The sequence below is a fragment of the Phyllobates terribilis genome, unplaced genomic scaffold (genome assembly GCF_046119375.1).
Source record: "Phyllobates terribilis strain yellow unplaced genomic scaffold, ASM4611937v1 Scaffold_4__5_contigs__length_816908805, whole genome shotgun sequence".
In the NCBI taxonomy this organism is placed as follows: domain Eukaryota; kingdom Metazoa; phylum Chordata; class Amphibia; order Anura; family Dendrobatidae; genus Phyllobates; species Phyllobates terribilis.
In genome coordinates, this window is record NW_027362764.1 from 639,810,788 (window position 1) to 639,831,693 (window position 20,906).

Consider the following 20,906-nt stretch of genomic DNA (forward strand, 5'->3'; position numbering starts at 1 on the left):
CCAATGTAAATAGGCCTAATTTTGACAACCTCTCTGGGTATTCTAGTCACTCCATTCCCTTTATTACCTTAGTCGCCCTCCTTTGTACCCTCTCTAGCTCCAATATGTCTTTCCTGAGCACCGGAGCCCAGAACTGTGCACATTATTCTAAGTGCGGCCTTACCAGCGCTTTATACAGAGGAAGAACAATGTTCTCATCATATGCCCCTATTCCTCTTCTGATGCATGCCATGATTCTATTTGCCTTCGCAGCTGCTGCCTGACACTGGGCACTCCAATTTAATTTGCTATTAACCAAGACGCCCAGGTCCTTCTCCATGTCAGATTTCCCCAACGGTTTCCCATTTAATATGTATGGGTGACTGCTGTTTTTCTTTCCCATGTGCATGACCTTACATTTATCAGCATTGAACCCCATTTGCCATTTTTTGGCCCAACTCCCCAATTTATCTAAATCCTCCTGCAGCTGTGCCCTATCCTCATCTGTATTAACTACTTTACAAAGTTTAGTATCATCTGCAAATATTGCTATTTTACTATGCAACCCTTCCACTAGATCATTAATAAATATATTAAATAGTATAGGGCCCAAGACAGACCCTTGAGGCACCCCGCTAGTAACCCTGACACACCCTGAGCTTACTCCATTGATAACCACCCTCTGCTTTCTATCACTCAGCCAGCTATTTACCCACTTGCACACATTATCCCCCAGACCAAGCATTCTCATTTTATATACCAACCTTTTGTGTGGCACGGTATCAAACGCTTTGGAGAAGTCAAGGTATACAACATCCACTGACTCTCCCCGGTCCAGCTGTGAGCTCACCTCCTCGTAGAAGGCGATCAGGTTTGTTTGGCAGGAGCGATCCCTCATGAATCCATGTTGATATGGAGTTAGACAGTTATTATCATTAAGATATTCTACAATAGCATCTCTAAGAAATCCTTCAAACAATTTACCCACAACAGACGTTAAGCTTACTGGTCTATAGTTCCCAGGGTCACTTTTAGACCCCTTTTTGAATATTGGTACCACATTTGCTTGGCGCCAGTCTAGTGGGGCAGTCCCTGTCCATAAAGAGTGCTTGAATATAAGATACAGTGGCCTGTCTATCACATTACTTAATTCTTTTAGTACCCGGGGGTGTATGTCATCTGGGCCTGGTGACTTGTCTATTTTGATATTATTTAGGCGTTTCTGAACTTCCTCCTGGGTTAGGTGGGTGATATTTAGCGGAGGGTTTACTTTTTCACTCTGCATTTCCTCCGATAAATAGTTTTCTTTTGTGAAAACAGTGGAGAAGCAGCTATTGAGTAGGTTTGCTTTACCCTCATCGCCCTCTATGATTTTACCCAGGTTATTTTTCAATGGGCCAACGCCATCAGTTTTAATCCTTTTACTGTTTATATAGTTAAAGAACAGTTTGGGATTCGTTTTACTTTCCTTGGCAATTAGTCTCTCTGTCTCCTCTTTTGCTATTCTTATTTGTTTCTTACAGATTTTGTTTTTTTCCCTATAAGATATTAGCGCTTCCTCGCTGCCTTCTTGTTTAAGTTTACCGAAAGCCCTTTTTTTGTTTTTCATTGCCCTCTTGACTTCCTTATTTAGCCACATTGGCTTCCTCCTATTCCTAGCCATTTTATTCCCATAAGGTATGTACCTTCTACAGTGACTATGTAGGACTGTTTTGAAAATTTCCCATTTTCTATCCTATTACTAAAGATACTATCCCAGTCTATAAGGTGAAGGGCATCTCTTAGCTGATCAAACTTTGCCCTCCTGAAGTTCAGTGTTTTTGTGAGTCCCTTGCTGGGCACCCTACTGAAGCACATGTGGAATTGTATAATGTTGTGGTCACTATTTCCCAGGTGCCCCCCGACCTGCACCTCAGTTATTCTGTCTGGCCTGTTAGTTAATATTAAGTCTAAAAGGGCCGTCCCTCTAGTTGGTTCCTGCACAAGTTGTGACAAATAATTGTCTTTGATAATTGACAGAAACCTGTTTCCTTTCTGAGATCTACAGCTTTCGGTTTCCCAGTCTATATCGGGGTAGTTGAAGTCCCCCATAATAATCAGATTGACTTGAATGCTGCCACCTAATCACTCTGTATAGGCCAATCAGCCATAACAAACCCACCCTGCCCTACAATGTGTGGGTCGATCTTGTGCAGCAAACAGCACTGACCTGTCAAGGCATGGAGCTCACCGATCCTCTGAAGGTGTCCTGTGGAATGTTGCACCATGACATTATCAGCAGAGGCTTTATATCCTGCAAGTTGTGAGATGAAGAGTCCACAGATCAGACCTACTTGACTGAGATCTGGGGTATTTGGAGGCCAAGTCAGCGCCTTGAACTTTTTGTCATGTTTCTCAAATCATGCCAGAGCAATTTTTGGAGCATGGCAAAGGGAATTAACCCGGTAAAAGAGGCCACTGACATTAGGAGATGCAAAGCTGTCAAAGATACATTCTTGGTCTTCAACAATGGTTAGGTGGGTGGCAAATGTCAAAGGAAGATCCATATGAATGTCAGAAATCACAGCTTCCCATCAGATAAATGGTGGATAGGGGTAAGTAGGGCGCTATAACCATCAGCTCCATAAGCAACAATCTTTGATACGATGTGTATTCTGACACCTCTCTATCATAACAAGCATTAACTTTATAGACAAATTTGTTCAACAGCAGCTATTGGAACAGTATATCACTCTTCATCAAAGAGCTTTAGCCCCTGATGACCCCGTCGCTGGTTCTCTAGTTCTCCTTCCTTGGACCTCTTTTGGTAGATACTAATCATTGCATAGCATGATTTCATCTTGAAGATGCTCTGACCCAGTCGTCCAGCCACAATTTGGCTTTTATCAAAGTTGCTCAGATTTTTACTGCTTTCAAGAAATCAACTTCAAGAATTGACTGTTCACTAGCTGGCTAGTATAGCCATTCCGTGACAGATACTTTTTTACAGGGGCTCTCCAGTTTTATAAAAGATCTGTTCCTAGCCAGCTTGTATAAAAAAAAAAAAAAAAACAAGCTTTGCAGCGCTGGGGTCCTGGGATCAAACCCCACCAAGGAAACATCTGTAGGGAGTTTGCATGTTCTCCCCGTGTTTGCGTGGGTTTCCTCCAGAATAGGGAATGTAGATTGTGAGCCCCGATGGGGACAGTGATGATAATGTCTGTCAAGCGCTGTGGAATTAATGGCGCTATATAAGTAATAATAATAAATAATGAGCTATGCTTTACTAACCCTCCCAATATAGATGGCACAAGCCGCTGAACTCAGTGATCGTGTGCAATGCTGTCGACATAACGTCAGCACTGCAGAAAAACAATACAAACTGGAGCAGCGGCGGCAATGTGTGCTTTATTCACTTTGCCTGGGTCTAGTGTCAGTTTGTCCAATTTTTTTGCAACAAACTGCACCGGAGGAAACGTTTCTGAAAAATATAGCATATGATATAAAAATTGTATGCGGTTAAAACTGGACTTAGGGGTCTCCTCACAAATTGTCTGTTCAATACAAGAGCTGCATAATCTTTTCTCCCACGTGGTGCGTAGATCCTCTGCGCAAAGCGCGCAGGTCCTGTGTTTGGTCTTGCCCGTACTCTTCCTTCCCTGATGAGAGAAGAAAAAGAAGGGGCCCAAATTATAAAGTGAGCTTTCACGAAGATCACTTACGATCCTGCTGTAAGAGGGAGTACCGGATTTGGAGAGGAACCCGTTGCTGTAGATAGGTTTTACCTCAAGGCTGACGCCCCACTGGAGTCCTTGCCACGTTGCGAAGACCTACCGGAACGCCCGCTTCCACCGTTACCTTGGCCGCGCTGGTGTGAAGGGTCACTGGGGGGTCCTTTCGCACGCTTCCCTTGTTGCAGTGGTGGTGAGTGGGGGTGCAGGGACTGCATCTCCTGTAGTTCCTGCTCGTTCATAGCTAGTGCCTGAGTGTGCTAAGGAAGCTCTTTCCCGGTGCTTAACCCCAGTATTTAAACCCCTATAGGGCTCCACCTCTCCTCTCCTGGCTTGAATTTCCCATCAGCCAGCCGTGGGGCCTTTGTGTGCTGCTCCCTCTCCCTGGGGGATATGGGCGCGCAACTCTCCAGTGTGGGAGACGCCCCCCTGACGCTATTCTTTTCCCAGGCTGGGTGGTGGGCGCAATGTGTCCAGGAATCCCGCGCATTTAGATGCGCCGCTCCCAGAGATGCACTGCGGCATGGGTCATGGGGAGGCGCTTGGCGCGCCCGCTTCTGCGCAATGGGACCCGGAAGTCCCAGGCCTACTCACCGCCCTGGGCACCCGACACCACCAGAGAACGCAGCGGCTTCAGTCTTCTTCAGCGCCGCGTCTCCCTGCCACCCTGGAGGCCCACTGACCTCAGCGGTGGCGCTTCAGGACACCGCACCAGCCAAGGCAGGGAACCCCCGCTTGCCTGAGCTGGTCTGGCCGGGCCTGGTATGTCATTCCATTATTCTTCTTTCTTCTTAGAACGCTGTAGGTCCCCGTCAAGGACAGGAAACCAACGGATGCGGGAGAGAGAAAGACGTAGTTACTTACCGGTAACGGGATTTCTCAGAGCCCATGACGGCACACGTACATTCCCTCCCTTCACGCATGGGTGTACACACTTATTTGTTACTTATATGTAGTCACCAGGTGTGCCTGTAAACTCCTTAAAAATGTTACATTTTGTGTTACTAACCTGGGGGTCCTCTCCGTGCTCTGTAAACAACTGATGCGGGAGAGAGGTACCGCCCTTTTTATCTGTAGGTTTCCTGTCCTTGAAGGGCGGATCCCCTCTCTCCGTGGTGCCGTCATGGACGAAGGAGAAAAAATGCATTGCGTTATGCAAGCGTGTGTTAATATTCACAGCCTGAATATACACAACTAGTACTTGTCACAACTGGGAGTTTGCTACAATTGTATCTAGTCTCGGCAATCTTGTGTGAGCTACAAAAATTGGACTTGAGACAATGCAGCAAACTATCAGTGCAGAAAGGAGATACTGCTGAAAGTGTGCACCGACCTAGACCACAGTATGCATAAACTATAATTACTAATATACTTTACTTATAAAGTGCCGACATATTATGTAACTACACTATTATACATACAAGATCTAAAAATACATTTCAGAGGTGACAGCCCTGCGCCAACAAGTTTCCTATCTAACGGTGCTTTCATACTGTGTTTTGGCACCCGTTCATTGGTCTTGTTGGGGCTTGTGTCCGAACTCCCCGCAAAAACAGGATTCAGGTATATGCGCTGATGGGACCATAGACCATAATGGTGATGACAGAGTGAACATGTGGTCTGTCGTGCATTTTTCTCTGGCGTATACTGGAGACGGACACTCAGAAGCAATCTTCTATGTCTGAGTGTTCACCTCCAGTAGGCGTATAGGCCAGGAAATGATGCATGACAGACCACATGTTCACTCTGTCAGCACTATTATAGTCTATGGCCCTGTCGGCGCACACGCCGAATCCCGTTTTGCGGGAGGTTCGGACGCAAACCCCGACGGGACCAATGAATGGGTGCCAAAACACAAGTGTGAAAGCACCCTACACTCAATATCATTGTGATGGAATTGTTATCATCAGCATGGAAACCATATATAGGCCCTAAATAATCAGTTTTCAGCAAAAATCTTTAGCATAAAAGTGCTTGAAATGTTACAAAATTTCAAGCTGAAGAACATTTCTTGCGATGGTGCACGGCAGCTGAAAGGTGTGCCAAATTCAGCAAGAGGCGCACACAGAAGTCCCTGATTCAACAAGAACGTCCATTGTTTTTGCACTCACCAGAAGAGCGGAGTAAACAACTGGAGGACTGGGATGGTCAAGGAATAGGATGAGGCCCGGCAGGCAGCCTTGATCTTGGACAATGGCTCGGCGGTTTAAAGGATCTGAAGCCAAGTCTCGCAGTTGATTGACAACCGCTAATGCATCAGGCTCCCCGCTCATTTTCAGAAGATGTCTTTATGCCATACGCACAGAATACCTAAACAAGAAATAGAAAAAAAAAAAAAGTCAAAATACAATTTTCTATGTCGTGCAACTGGTGAAAAATAGGATGAATGGTGCAAATACTCAGCGATACATAGGCAGAGTGAGATTTTAGAGCATTGAAGTAAAAAAAAATAGAGAAAAAAAGCAGACTCAACTTCCTGCATAAACCTCTTGAAAGGACAGCCCCACATTTTACATTACTGGTCATTGATTGAGGATTAGGGATAGATCTAGTGCAGGGATGTCAAACTCAAATGTACAGAGGGCCAAAATGAAAAACTTAACCATGGGCCAAACCAGTATACAGAATAACAATAGCCCTCGGCACAGAATGACGGGCCCCAACAATAGCCGTCGGCACAGAATGACGGGCCCCAACAATAGCCGTCGGCACAGAATGACGGGCCCCAACAATAGCCGTCGGCACAGAATGACGGGCCCCAACAATAGCCGTCGGCACAGAATGACGGGCCCCAACAATAGCCGTCGGCACAGAATGACGGGCCCCAACAATAGCCGTCGGCACAGAATGACGGGCCCCAACAATAGCCGTCGGCACAGAATGACGGGCCCCAACAATAGCCCTCCGCACAGAATAACGGGCCCCACAATAGCCCTCCGCACAGAATAACGGGCCCCACAATAGCCCTCCGCACAGAATAACGGGCCCATAAAGGGGTGGTGGTTATGCTGTGACAGGCCAAAAAAAACCCGCCAACGGGCCATGTGTGATCTAGTGGGACCCAAGTCCGATCTACAGGACTTCCACCCCCATATAAAAATGCATGCATGGATCCAAGGACCTGTGTCCATAAGGTAGCCAGGTATGATAGGATGGCAGGTGCCAAAGCTTTGTGTATGGACAGGTCATACACGGCCATTACTCTGTTCTGTGCTTTCTAATAGAACAGGTGACTGGATATAGTGGTAAAAGTCTCTACAATCACACGAAGGCTCATTCACACAGCAGTGATTTTTCTTGTAAGCAAAAAAACAATCCAGTTTTTACCATCAGTCATCAGTTTTTCTTAGATGGAAAACAAAAACTGATGGAGATTTCTCAAGCTTCTTCTATGTAACAGTCAGTGAAAAACAGAAAGCACATGGTTGACATCCGAGTCCAGTGTGATTTTTTCATGGACCCATAGACTTGCATTATTTGCTCCAGGACTCGGATCAATATCGGTCAAGTCTCTGAACAGCTCCATAGATTGCAATACTGATGTCTATATGAGCCCTTAGATCCTGAAAATATATTCCTTCTAACAACATGTTACAAAGAGCCCCCTAACTTTTCACAAAAGTCTTATACTGTTAGCAGTTAATAAGACAAGCACATAAAATTGGTTATAAGTCAGGCAATTTGTAACTCATGCTGTTGTTGGCAGATGTAGGGGCAAACACTACAAATGTTGTATTTGTTACTAGGGATGAACAAAAAGATTTTAACTACCCTGGTCCGGAGTCAGGGTCGGTCTTCCAGAGCAGCTGGACCGGGGCAGTGTTCACTTTGGGGCAGGCAATTCTCTGCCCTGTATCCTGTGTGCCTCCATCTTTTACTATGGACTCTTATGATGTCATGCAGCAGGACTGAACACTTCACTGATCCAGCGGTCACGGAAGACCGAACTGGATTCGAGATTAAAACCATTTTACTCTTCTCTATCTGCAAAACATGGGTTCTCACAGAATGAACGATTAGAGCTTTCCAATTTTTCACGCCCCGCCAACCACAGATTTATGGCATATCCAGTTCACATGCCATAAATTTGTTGGTGGCAGCAAGAGCCGTAAAGTGCCCATACACAAATGAACAAAGTTGGTGCAACCTGCCGATTTTAGAGGAATCGGCCATCTTTGTGTGCATGATGTTGGGACTTTCCAGTCCCAAAGGCAGATGCCAATGGACAGAAGTAATCAGGAAAGCTGGATTTTAAAATCCTGGATAATTAGCAAACATGGGCTTCAGCTACAGTTGTGCTCAAAAGTTGACATACTCCGGCAGAATTTTTCCTTTCTTGGCCTTGTTTCAGAGAATATGAATGATAACAAAAAATCTTTTTCTCCACTCATGGTTATTGGTTGAGTACAGTCATTTATTGTCAAACTACTGTGTTTTCTCTTTTTAAATCTTAAAAGACAACCAAAAACATCCAAATGACCCTGATCAAAAGTTCTCATACCCCAGTTCTTAATACTGTGTGTTGCCCCCTCTAACATCAATGACAGCTTGAAGTCTTTTGTGGTAGTTGTGGATGAGGTTCTTTATTTTGTCAGATGGTAAAGCTGCCCATTTTTCTTGGCAAAAAGCCTCCAGTTCCTGTAAATTCGTGGGCTGTCTAGCATGAACTGCGCGCTTCAGATCTCCCCAGAGTGGCTCAATGATATTGAGGTCAGGAGACTGAGATGGCCACTCCAGAACCTTCACTTTGTTAAGGTGTAGCCAATGACAGGTCAACTTGGCCTTGTGTTTTGGATCGTTGTCATGTTGGAACGTCCAAGTACGTCCCATGCGCAGCTTCAGGGCTGATCGAGTGCAAGTTTGCCTCCAGTATTTGCTGATAACGTGCAGCATTCATCTTTCCTTCAACTTTTACCAAGTTTCCTGTGCCTTTGTAGCTCACACCCCCCCCCAAAAAAAAAATATCAGCGATCGACCTCCGTGCTTTACTGTGGTAATAGTGTTCCTTTCATCATAGGCCTTATTGACCTTCGCCAAATGTAACGTTTATGGTTGTGGCCAAAAAGTTCAATTTTGGTCGCATCACTCCAAATTACCTTGTTCCAGAAGTTTTGAGGCTTGTCTCTGTGTTGTTTGGCATATTGTAGGCGAAATACTTTGTGGCATTTGCGCAGTAATGGCTTTCTTCTGACAACTCGACCATGAAGCCCATTTTCCTTCAAGTGCCTCCTTATTGTGCATCTTGAAACAGCCACACCGCTAGTTTCCAGAGAGTCCTGAATTTCAGCTGATGTTATTTGTGGGTTTTTCTTTGCATCCCGAACAATTTTCCTGGCAGTTGTGGCCGAAATTTCTGTTGGGTCTACCTGACCGTAGTTTGGTTTTTACAGAGTCCCTGATTTTCCATTTGTTAATCACAGTTTGAACGCTGCTGACTGGCATCAATTCCTTGGATATTTTTTTCTATCCCTTTCCTGTGTTATACAGTTCAACTACCTTTTCCCATAGATCCGTTGACAATTCTTTTGCTTTCCCAATGACTCACAATTCAAAAACGTAAGTGGCTGGGTGAAAGATGCAAGAGTCTGTCTGGATCCCAGAAACTCACTCAGCTTTTAAGCACACACACTGATTATAAGCAAACAGGTCACAGGTGAGGATGTTACCTTTAGTAGCCATTCAAACCCATTTGTGTCAAATTCTGTGCATGTTATTAGGCCAAAATCACCAGGGTATGTGAACTTTTGATTAGGGTCATTTGGATGTTTTTGGTTGTCATTAAGATTTAAAAAGAGAAAACACAGTAGTTTGACAATAAATGGCTTCACCCAACCAATAACCATGAGTGGAGAAAGTTTTTTTTAGTAATCATTCATATTCTCTGAAACAAGGTCAATAAAGGAAAAATTCTGCCAGGGTATGTAAACTTTTGAGCACAACTGTATATCTCTCTGGCTGATTTTTTTCCCCAAAATGACAATACATGCATGCTCGACTGAGCCAAGTGTGCAGGTGAATGGGGTAGTCAAGAAAATAACTGTTCTTCTAACAACTTGTTTATGTGAATGGCTACCTTTATGGGACTCATAAGTCGCCGACATCGCTGCTTCTGTATCTCAGTGAAAATGGTCATGAGTTATGGTTTTTGTGGCACAACCAAAACTTTATCAGTATTATATTTAGAAACAGTTTAGATAAAGGAGTTTGCCAGGGATAGGCCAATAATATCAAATGAGTGCTGCTCTCTGGCGAGTTCCGCATTCACTTACTTGCCTTCCGGTCACAGTGCAGTCCCAACCAAGTTCCTGGCATGTATGGAGCAGTGCCAGGTTACCAATGAGGGGAAAGTCGCTGTGATCGCTTTAGATACGGACCACCACAAATCTGATATTGATGATTTTCCTAAGAATAGGCCACCAATAACATTCTAGAAAACATATGTAAATAATTTCTTGTGGGACAAAGCTTCAAGCAAGAAAAAATATATAATTGAGTGAATAAGGTTTCATAAACTATGTGGCCCTAGGGATAAAATTACAAAATACAGCAATTCTGCAGAAATCAACCCCATCAGTCGCCCATTTCTTATGGCTTCCAGCCTCCCTTGCTTAGCTCCTGTCCTTATAGTTGAGGGTACATGGTGACTTCGAAATGCAACTATTGTAAAAATCAGAGACTCTGGCATAGAAAACCACTGAAGCTTTGCCACGAGGGACTGTACAAAGGGCCGAACTCTGCTAAGTTACAAAGTCCAATAGGAATCAAAGTCTTGCAGAGACCTAAGGCCATGTCTCAATGTGCAAAACACTGCTTTTATCTTCCGGTGTCAGCACCAAAGTACTCTGATTATGGTGGTTTTGCTGAATTATTATTTTTTTTATCCGTTTTTTGGTGAAAAGGTGAAACTGTTATTAAGTACAGAACACTGGGATTATGCATTTAAGAATACAATGCATTTTTTTCAGTCTCCCTAAAGAAGCCTATGGAGATAAAAAAAAAAGATACCTAAAACCATAGTTGAACTTTAAACATGGCACTGTCATGTAAAATGTATTAATGATTTATACTGGAGTTTAAGCCCTCATTCTAAGGGTATGTGCCCACGATGAGTCCGGGCCCGCGGCCCAGACGCTGCGGAAGAGCCGCCTGCGGCTTCCGCTCATTTTATGCAAATGAGCGGCGGCCATTTTTTTTTTTCCACATGCGGACTTTCCTCATAGAGGTTAGGTCTATGAGAAAAGCCCGAATTCGGACCCGCTGGAGAAATTGACATGCCACGTCAGTTTCTGCAGGTGAGCCACAGATGCATAGTGGACATGGAATTTCTACAAATCCCATCCACTATGCTGTACCATCTGGCCGCTGAGGGTTTGACACTGCATAAGTCCGCAGTGTCAAACCCGCAGCGGGTCTGGATCGTGGGCACACAGCCTTAAGGTGTGTGTGCACGATCAGGAATTGCTTGCAGAAATTTCTGCAAGGTTCTGCACCTATTGGCGGAAAATCCGCAGCGTTTTCATGCGTTTTTTCCAATGCATTGTATAGGAAAAACGCAGGCCAAAACACAAAAAGAACGGACATGCTGCTTCTTTTTCTGCACATGGAATTCTGTTAGGAAAAATCCTGATCATGTGCACAGATCTTGCAAAATGTCATAGGAAATCAAGGGATAAGGTTTGCAAAGTGTTTTTGGCCATTTCTGCGCGGAAAAAAAGCACAAAATACACACGAGAAAACAGGTGTTAGGCTATCTGTGCTTTTCATGGAACAAAAATGAACTGAAGAAAAATGGTTAGCATCCGGACAAAAATACTAAATATATAAGATAGTGTCAAAAGTCGCTCTTAAGTGCTCCCAATGTCCCTCGAAAGGGAGAGACATTGGTAGAAATCCAGGTTGTGGGATCTCGGCACGCAGATCCAAATTTTCAAAAATTCAAGAAAATAGTCGTTTTGACTTTCTAGCATACGGACGATGAAGACTGGTGCATCTTAATTATTTAAGCATACCCTGAGCGCTCTCACTCTGTAGCCAGAATGGTAAAGTGTTCATCTTAATATCAGGAACATACAACCATTCAACATGGATTTTCAAAGTATGTACACCAGGCTCATCAGGTCCAAAAGATCTATATAATAAATGTAATAATGTATACAGTTTGTCCTGTGGAATAATAAAGTGACAGATCCACTGTAATGAATTCCGCACCAATTGTAGGATCTGTGCTTGCTGTCAATGAATATGAGCATTCTTGTTCACATTAATGCACGTCATTGAGGAGTTTGCTGAATTTGTATTCTAGAGAAACCTTCATTATCTCAATCTCTCTTGCAGTAGTTATACTTGGCTGATCCGCAGATTTTGTGCATGTGTCCTATTTTAATGAACTGGACAGATGAATGTGTGGTTCAGTAATGTCATGGGCACCAGTCACCTCTGTGGTGGTAGTGAGCAGCCCCGTATATCCCCTTTAAGGCACTTTCCGATGTAGGTCTGTGTGATCTCATGGGCTCAGTAACTGCCTTTGTGATCACCACTGAGCATCAGGGACTGAAATGCTCATGCTGTAAAGGACTATTTGAAGAACAAAAAAAATCCTATTTTCAGGCTACTTAACCCCTTGGTGTATCAGCCAATAGCAACCACTGCATCTAAGCATAGAGGGTTCTCTCTGTCACCCCATCATCCCCCTGTAACACAATTACAGTGTACTCATGGGTTGCTATGGCATCCATAGGCCCAACAATGGCCTCTGATGTTGCCATGTATGAAGTCTATTAGGCCCTGCCAAGAGGAAGAGATCCCATGCAATACATGATACAAACTCTATTATAATTTGCATGAAACCAAAAAATCTTTTTGAGCTGGACTCCTACATAGATGACTGATGGCGGATTTCATCCAGCATTTAGTGTGCAGGGAGACAGCCGGTCTACAATCGATGCCTGCCATTAATGGGATGTCTAATCCTCTTTCTTCAGGAGGACACTGTTCCCCTGCCTCCCGTCACTTGGGGGCATTGTGATCCTGAATACTGACAGTTTGGTCCAACAGCATGGTTGTGTAGCTGGTACTGTGTGCTTTCCGACGCTGCCAGCAGAAGCAGCATTAAAAAAAGAGAAGGAATCCCACCAGATGTAGAGCTTGCAAGCATGCTCCTCGACTAGGAAACAGGTCATCTCTTAGATTGCAGGGGTGACTGGTAACCTAGGCAATGAGCAGTAAACTATGAAATTAAAAATGATAGAGTGGATATCTAATAAGAAGTAAATTGCAAAGTTGCTTGTTTTCACAAGCACTTTGCAATTTGATCCATTTACGATATTAACCCTCTAAAACGTTGGTCCCATTTTCTCAATTCAGGAGTGCACCACCAGAGAGCTTTAAGCTCCTGACTGCTGAGAAGCGGTGCGCTGTTGCTTGATTGGCAGTTCAGACCACCAACATTGTGCCGCTGCTCCGCTCTGTGCACTTCTGATGCTAAGGCAGCCTTCTCTCTGCAGCACCAGATAACAGCAGCGAGACTGAAGCAGGCAGGGATTGTGAGCTGACACGGTGGTTCAGTGCTCCAACAAGCCTCAGTGCAGCGCTTACAAGCTCCGTAGGAAAGAGCTTTTAAGCACTGCGCACGTCTAGCAGCATTGGTCAGTGAGTGTCCATGGTTATGGGGCGTCAGAATATGATATTACTGAGCTCCTCGCTGTATTCCTATAGCCTGTGCCGCCAACACTGGGTGACAGTCAGGATCCCGCTGCTGAGTGCATCTGGGACATATAGCCCAGGTGCATATTGGTACAGCGCCTACGTCCTGTATGGCGCTGTACACACAGCACGGGCGATCACATGCCATATATAGAGCCATAGTTCCACTCCAGAAACCATTACCTGCTCCATGGGTGTACTGGGAGCTGATAAGTGGCAGTAATGATGGCAGCCTGCACAGAAGCTCACTGGCTGACACCTGCAGGAATAGACGCCATGTACAAGGCGGCAGTGTCCCAGTGACCGTCCCAGGGGCCATCCCTGCATCTCTCCATGTCCTGGAATGTGACGTCAGCAGTCACACAGCCGCAGGCAGCCCGGTAACGGGACGTGCGTGACCCTTAACGCCCCGCACGCCATGTTTACAACCTTCCCACATGGATGAACCTCAGACACCGTAAACACTCACCGACTGCAGGTCCGGGCCTCTCCAGCCGCGGCCTGGGCTCACCTTCCACAACGTGACTGTGTAATTGGCTATTAGCAAAACTCCATCCAACGCTCCAATCAGCAGCCTCCTTCTAAACGCACGCTGTGATTGGCCAGCACACAGACAGCGCTGTCACCATCCGCCATGTTTAGTGTGGGCGGCTCAGAGGGGCCAGAGGCATCACAGTGATGGCAGATGAGTGGCAGGTCAGATTAGGACAGGGCGAGCAGCGCGAACAACCAGGCAGCTTTACAGAGAAATTACCTTCAATGTATAGGAGCTATTCACACGCAGCGAATTTGTGTTTTGTTTTTTTTTACAATGGTTGAATATTGCTATGAACGACTTTCTCAGCACGTTTTGTAAGCTTTTTTTGCTAGGGTTATTTTTCACATTAATCACATTGGATATTACATTGCTGCTGTTTTCAGCTATGATGTGATGCACATGAAAGCCACAAAAAAGCAGCATGTGTGATCCCTGATCAGATCCAGACCTCCCAATCTGTGATGGCACCAGTGACAGGTGACTCTGCAGGACACTATGTCATAATGGGGGAACCCACTAGAAGGATCTTTTCCAGGAAAATTCTGATTTTTCCCCTGAAAATCATGGGTTTTTCAGTGTTCATTTTCTGCAGCAAAACCTGATCTCTTGCCAAGAGGTTTGTCATTTTGTCTCTGTCATGCATGTGCATAAAGTTCTGTGAAAAAAAAATCTCATTCAGGTTTAGGCACAAAAAAAAAACACTGAAAAAATGCTGAAAACTTGACACCTGCGTTTTTCAGTATTTTTTTTCACCACCCATTACTTCGAATGGGTGAAAAAATGCTGAAAGAAGTGACATGTTCTATTTTGCAAAAAAAACACGCAAAGCACAAAATCCTGAACAAAAAAAGAAAAACATGATGTGTGCATGAGATTTCAGGAATCTCATAGACTTTGCTGGTACTGTAAAACGCAGCTGAAAATTTGCATAAAAAACGCTGAAAAAAACATAAGGCTATGTGCCCACGATGCAGAAATGCTCCGGATTTTTTCCTGAGCGTTTCTGCATCTCCCTGGCAGAAAAAAACGCATGCGGATTGTACATGTGGATTGTACATGCGGATTGTACATGCATTTTTCCTGCCAGGGACATGCGGATGTGAAGCGTTCTTCACATGCATTTCCGCATGCGGGTTATCAAGCGCTTTTCCAAGCGATTTTAGCATCACTTGGAAAGTGTTTGACAACTTGGTCACACTATATAAATCCATGCAAACGGCATGGATTTATATAGTGTGACCTTAAAGAATGGTAAAAAATAAATCTATACTTACCTTCTGATGGCCCCCGGAGTCTTTATTTGCTCCGTCCTGGCTGCCGGCAGATCGCGGTACACTGAAGGACCTGCCGTCACATGACTAAATGACCTCAGCGCAGGTCCTTCAGTCCACCGCGATCTGCCGGCAAGCGAAGACCAGCACAGCGGGGGCCATCAGAAGGTAAATATAATATTTATTTTTTATTTTATTATTTTTTTTAAAGGTTCTATGGTACCCGAGTCCGGAGGAGAGTCTCCTGTCCTCCAAACCCGGGTACCAGCCGCACATTGGAACGCATGGATTCCGCATGTACAGATGCAGTGATGCGGATTACATGCGTTCCAATGCAAGTCAATGGCGGCGAAAACGCAGCTCTTCCGCAAAATAATTGATAGTGCTGCGTTTTTTTCCGCAATGATAATCCGCAGCGGAAATTTCCGCAGCATGTGCACAGCACATGCGGATTATCATTGGGGAACATGGCAGGCCTTCTACCATGCGTTTTTAGGCGTTTCTGCATCGAAATTGCCACTGCAAAAACGCTTAAAAAACGCATCGTGGGCTTAGGTTTTTTTTTAAAACTTACTTATAGCCTCAGTTACCTTTAAATCTGATGTTCACTTCTTGGAAGCCACCTTTTAAATATTGCAGATCCCATGTAAAATAAAAAACTTACAGTGATCTCCCACATCAGTAGTGTCCCAGCGATGTCAGTGATGAGTCTCCCAGCAATCGCATGACATTGATGTGCTTCATGAGCGCTGCAGCCAATCAACAGTCATTAATAGGCTGTTTCACTCTCACTTCCCTTAGATCATACGCGTCAACCACGTGGCAGAGTTGTTTTATTTGGCCCTTGACACCAGAACCTCCACCCCTATGTGGGGCCCATAATACTGTATGGAAGACTATGTGGGGCTCATTATTCTGTATGGAGGACTATGTGGGGAACATTATTCTGTATGGAAGACTATGTGGGGCCCATTATTCTGTATTGAGGACTATGTGGGACCAATTATACTGTATGGAGGACTATGTGGGGCCCATTATTCTGAATGGAGGACTATGTGGGGCCCATTATACTGTATGGAGGACTATTGGAGCCCTTTATTCGGCATACAGGTTGGCCCGCGACTTTGTCCAAGTTTTTCATTTTGGCCCTCTGTGTGTTTTAGTTTAACATCTCTGCCTCAGATGAACTCAGACATACGGGAACGTGTGTGGTGAGCACTGCAGCCCATTAGTGATTACTGATTGGCTGCAGTGTTCACATATCACGCAAGCACCTCCCAGATCCAATGATGTGTCTCCACCATTGTGCACGTCTCTAATGTTTAGCTGCAGCGGTGACATCACCTCAACAGCCCTGTAGCCAACTACTGAGCCCAGCGGCTCTACCAATGTAGATGGAAGAGCCACTGAGCTCAGTGATTGGCGGCAGCACTTTTGATGTAACGTCACTACTGCAGCCAAACAGGGTCTGGAGCAGAAATGGAGACACAACACTGAATCTGGGGAGGGTCAGAAAACTTCAGACTCTTTTTTCAAAGGTAACTGAGTCTATATGAAAAGGTTTTTTGAAAGGGGACAATTCCTTAAAGGGGATTATTGTGTCTTCTAAATTGCTTGGATCCCATACTTGGTGCTCAAATATCCAATAATCCCACACAGTGTCCTATTAGAGCTTTGATTAGCTGGAGTGTATATTCTGCACATTGGATGCTATACAGCCATGGTGTATGATTTTTCCAGTTTCCAAACACATCTGACTAGCCCTAATGGGGTCACACAGCACTTCATTAAGCGCTGCATTAAAATATAATTAGAGGGTTTTCCGGGATCGCAGTTTTGATGGCCTTTTCCTTTACTAGAATTATCAGTATCAGATTGGTAGAGGTCCTACTCTGGGCACACTGACTGTCAGCTGTTAGAGTGGGCATGGCACTCAGCCGCTTCATCGTATACATTGCTCCATACGCTCGCACGGCGTACACAGCGGCTCTGCTGGGTATTGCAGCGTTGTCTGGTCTTCAGCCGATCTTAAGAAGAGGCCGTCAATATTGTGATTCTGGAAAACCTCTTTGAAGGCCCAAATTGTGCATATATTTAATGGGTCTGTATTTATTGGGGGCTCTGGTCTAAGTTTGTCTTTGTTTTGGGGGCTTTGGGGTCTGGGGTCATTATATGGTGAGAGGTCTGGTCTAGGGTCAGCATTCAAGACTTATTTGACTTAGGTTGGAAGAATGCTCCAAAAGAATGGACAGGGCATATTTTTTAAACATTTCCTTTGCAAGATGCCTAATAAATCGCCTCTTAGAATCTCTTCTGAAAAGTTAGTATGTGATATGTGGCTTATCCTCATTCGAGTCTACTAAAGGAAATACATATACAGTGCAACATAAGATATGTACAAGGCATAAACAGTAATATCTATATATCTGTTCACATGTAAAGCGTCATGGAATAAATGGTTCTATAATAATAATATCTGAATGGTTTCTTAGTAAACTTGAGTGTTTAAAGGAACAGACACCAGTTAATAATACAAGGACAGTCCAAAGGCTGCAAATAAATGAAGGTCACAGTTTGCCCTCCTTAGGACTCATTCTAGTGTCCATTTTTTTCCATATCCAAAAAAATCTGACCAATTTTCATCAGTGGGGAGGATCCAATTTTCAGCTGTTTTTGGACCATGTGCCTATTTTGCTCATATGCGCAAAAAAATAAATTCCAAGCTTCTCTTACCCACTAAATAGCAAACAACAGACAGCACTTGGATGACACATAGATCTCATAGGTACATCTGAGTGTTATCCATTTTTGACGGACCCAGTGATTGGACAAGTTTGATTGTCAACGTGTTTGTAGGCTATAATGGGCATGTATTCACTCTATGAAAAACAAGTATAGTATATGTACATCAAAAACAGACATGTGAATGAGGTTTTACACATTCCTGAGCGCTAGACCTTACTCAGCATTCAAACAGCATGGGCTAATCAATACAAGAAAAGATCACGGAGATCAAATTGAAATGTTTTAGATACTAACAATCCTACCAAGACGTACACCATGTCCATGTCTATAAAAAGCTCCCAGACACACAAGTGACCTTGGAATTAACAGAGGCAGAATAGCAATGATGAGGTAGGAGCCTGAGCGGAGCGGCATGGCAGATCCTCTTTCACCTTCTACGGCTCCATATTATATGCAGAGATATTAAAGGTAGTTGTTCACCGACCGGCAAAATTATTGATGAAATAACTAGCATAAAGAAAGGGAATCCAGCATCCCAAGTGTGGTAGATGAAACTTGAGGTCTCATTATTATGCAATCCCAAATTTTAAGGTTTTGATCTTAGACTTCAGACCTTTATCAGGCTATGTGCCCACGTAGCAGATTTGATGCAGGGCGTTTTTGCCTCTCTCTGGCAGAAAAAAACACATCTACAAAAGACAAAAAATATATCTCATACCCTACCATCATTATATATAAATGTAAAGCAAAGTTACATATTAAATATAGGGTACTTAGTGAACTATTTTTGATCAAAAAAAGTATACAAGCCGTCCCACCAGCGACAAGGTGACCCTAAATTGGGACGGTACCTACACTGTCTATATTAAAAACCTTACTGTATATCAAAGTTGAAGTAATGCATATAAAAGGGTATCCCATTTCTTGCATGTGTACCATCTTAGACCTCAGTTCACATTGCTTGGTTTTTTGTCTTGTTTGCATTCTGTGCAAAGTAAGGGTGTGGCATCCCCTTTGTTGAGCTGATTAGTATATATGTAGCTTACCATGGGCCTAGGTGGTCTGAAGTTGGGACCCGGTCCTATTTGTCTACCCTTTTATATGCATTACTTCAACTTTGATATACTGTAAGGTTTTTAATATAGACAGTGTAGGTACCGTCCCAATTTAGGGTCACCTTGTCACTGGTGGGATGGCTTGTATACTTTTTTTTTTTTTTTTGATCAAAAATAGTTCACTAAGTACCCTATATTTAATATGCAACTTTGCTTTACATTTATATATAATGATGGTAGGGTATGAGATATATTTTTTGTCTTTTGTAGGTTTTGCTTCTATTTGCTAGTGTGAACATGCTCCTATTTCTTGCATGTGTACCATCTTAGACCTCAGTTCACATTGCTTAGAAAAAAACACATGCAGATTTACGTGCGTTTTTTCTGCCAGAGAGAAGCGTTTTTTCAGCGTTTTCGCATGCATTTTTTCAAGCAGTTTTCCAAGCGATTTTGAGCATCACTTGGAAAAGTGCTTGACAAGTTGGTCACACAATATAAATCCATGCAACCGGCATGGATTTATAATGTGTGAACAACTGAATTTTTAAATGCAGCATCTATAGTAAAAAAAAGAGAATTAAAACGTTAAAAATAAAAAAAAACCTGTATATTCACCTCTCCGCGGCCCCCGGTCTGCTCTCCAGTCTCCTCCAGTCTGCTCCCGGCCACGTCCTCTCTCTTCAGCGTCCCGCAGTGTACTGTCAGGACCTGCGGTAACGTAATTTAGTCAGCTGATGGTCACGCGACCATCACCTGACCGCCGACGTCAGCGGTCGCGTGACCATCAGGTGTCTAAATGAAGTCACCGCAGGTCCTGACGGTACACCGCGGGACGCCAGGGAGAGAGGACGTGGCCGGGAGCAGACTGGAGGAGACCGGGGGCCGCCGGAGAGGTGAATATACAGGTTTTGTTTATTTTTAACTTTTTTATTTCTTTTTTTCACCGCGTGGTAGCTGGGATGAAGAGGCGTTGTAGTCTCCTCTTCATCCCGGGTACCACACGCACCGCGATTACGCTGCAAATTCGTGGCCATTGAATTTAATTGAAACGCAGCAAAACCACATATACCTGCGGGTTTGCTGCGTTTCAGTGTTCCTCAATGGCCGTGAATTTGCAGCGTAATCGTGGTAGAAATGGTCATGCTGTGTTTTGCAACGCAATGCGAATTCGGCGCGCAAATTAGCGCATCATGTGCACAGCACATCCGAATTCACATGGCAGACTGTTTTACACGCGTTTTCGCAGCCGCAAAAATGCTACAAAAACGCTACGTGGGCACATGGGCTCAGACTGCAGATCGTGTTTGGTTGGAAAGTGAGCTCTTCTGTTCTTCTAGGAAGACGAGATCTGCAGCTCACCAGACATGATAGTCGAAGTCTCCAGAGATGATGTCCAGAGTCTCCAGAGATGATGCACTCCTCCAGGCCCATCTTTGGAGAGCTGTAGTGTCACGGGTGTGTCAGGTGTGACAGACAGTTGCTCTGGAGTCGGCTGTAGAAGGTCACTGCGCTTGGCATTGCTGACGCCTTCTTGATTCCCTCATCTCTTTAGTATAGTTATATCCTTCTACCTTTAGGACCCAGCAGCGACCTCCACCTTCAGCTGCTGATTGACACACCCTTGCTTGCTAGTTATATAGTCTCAGTTTCTCCAAAGAGTCACTGGTGATAGTTCTATGTACCTCTGTGTAGGCTCGGAGCACTAGCAGTCAGCTAGTTTCTTCTCTGGTTCCCTTGGAGGACAGTTGGCGTTATCTCTCTGGTGTCTGCTCAAGCTAAGTGTATCCCCTTTGTTTGTTTACCTTGTTGTCTTTAGTTTGTAGTGGGGTCTGACTAGTGCTCACCCTGCCCTCTCCGTATGTAAGGCCAAGCTCTAGGGACATTCAGGGCTTAGGTTCCTGCTCGG

The 20,906-nt window shown here is 44.3% G+C and overlaps 1 protein-coding gene across 2 annotated transcripts in view; it reads right to left on the reverse strand.

Moving 5' to 3' along the window:
- ARMC1 (armadillo repeat containing 1) overlaps positions 1–14,009 on the reverse strand; it is a 46,727-nt gene extending 32,718 nt beyond the window's left edge. Inside the window, exons 1-2 of one of the 2 annotated variants that reach the window (XM_073679365.1) lie at positions 13,861–14,009; positions 5,801–5,999 (exon numbers count right to left, since the gene is read on the reverse strand). In XM_073679365.1, the coding sequence (XP_073535466.1) occupies positions 5,801–5,962 (162 nt within the window). In that variant the 5' untranslated portion in view covers positions 5,963–5,999; positions 13,861–14,009. Of the gene's footprint in view, positions 1–4,698; positions 4,852–5,800; positions 6,000–13,860 lie in introns of those variants that run through there. The other variant, XM_073679366.1, reaches the window with a different exon arrangement.
- Between the last annotated feature and the right edge of the window lie 6,897 nt (positions 14,010–20,906).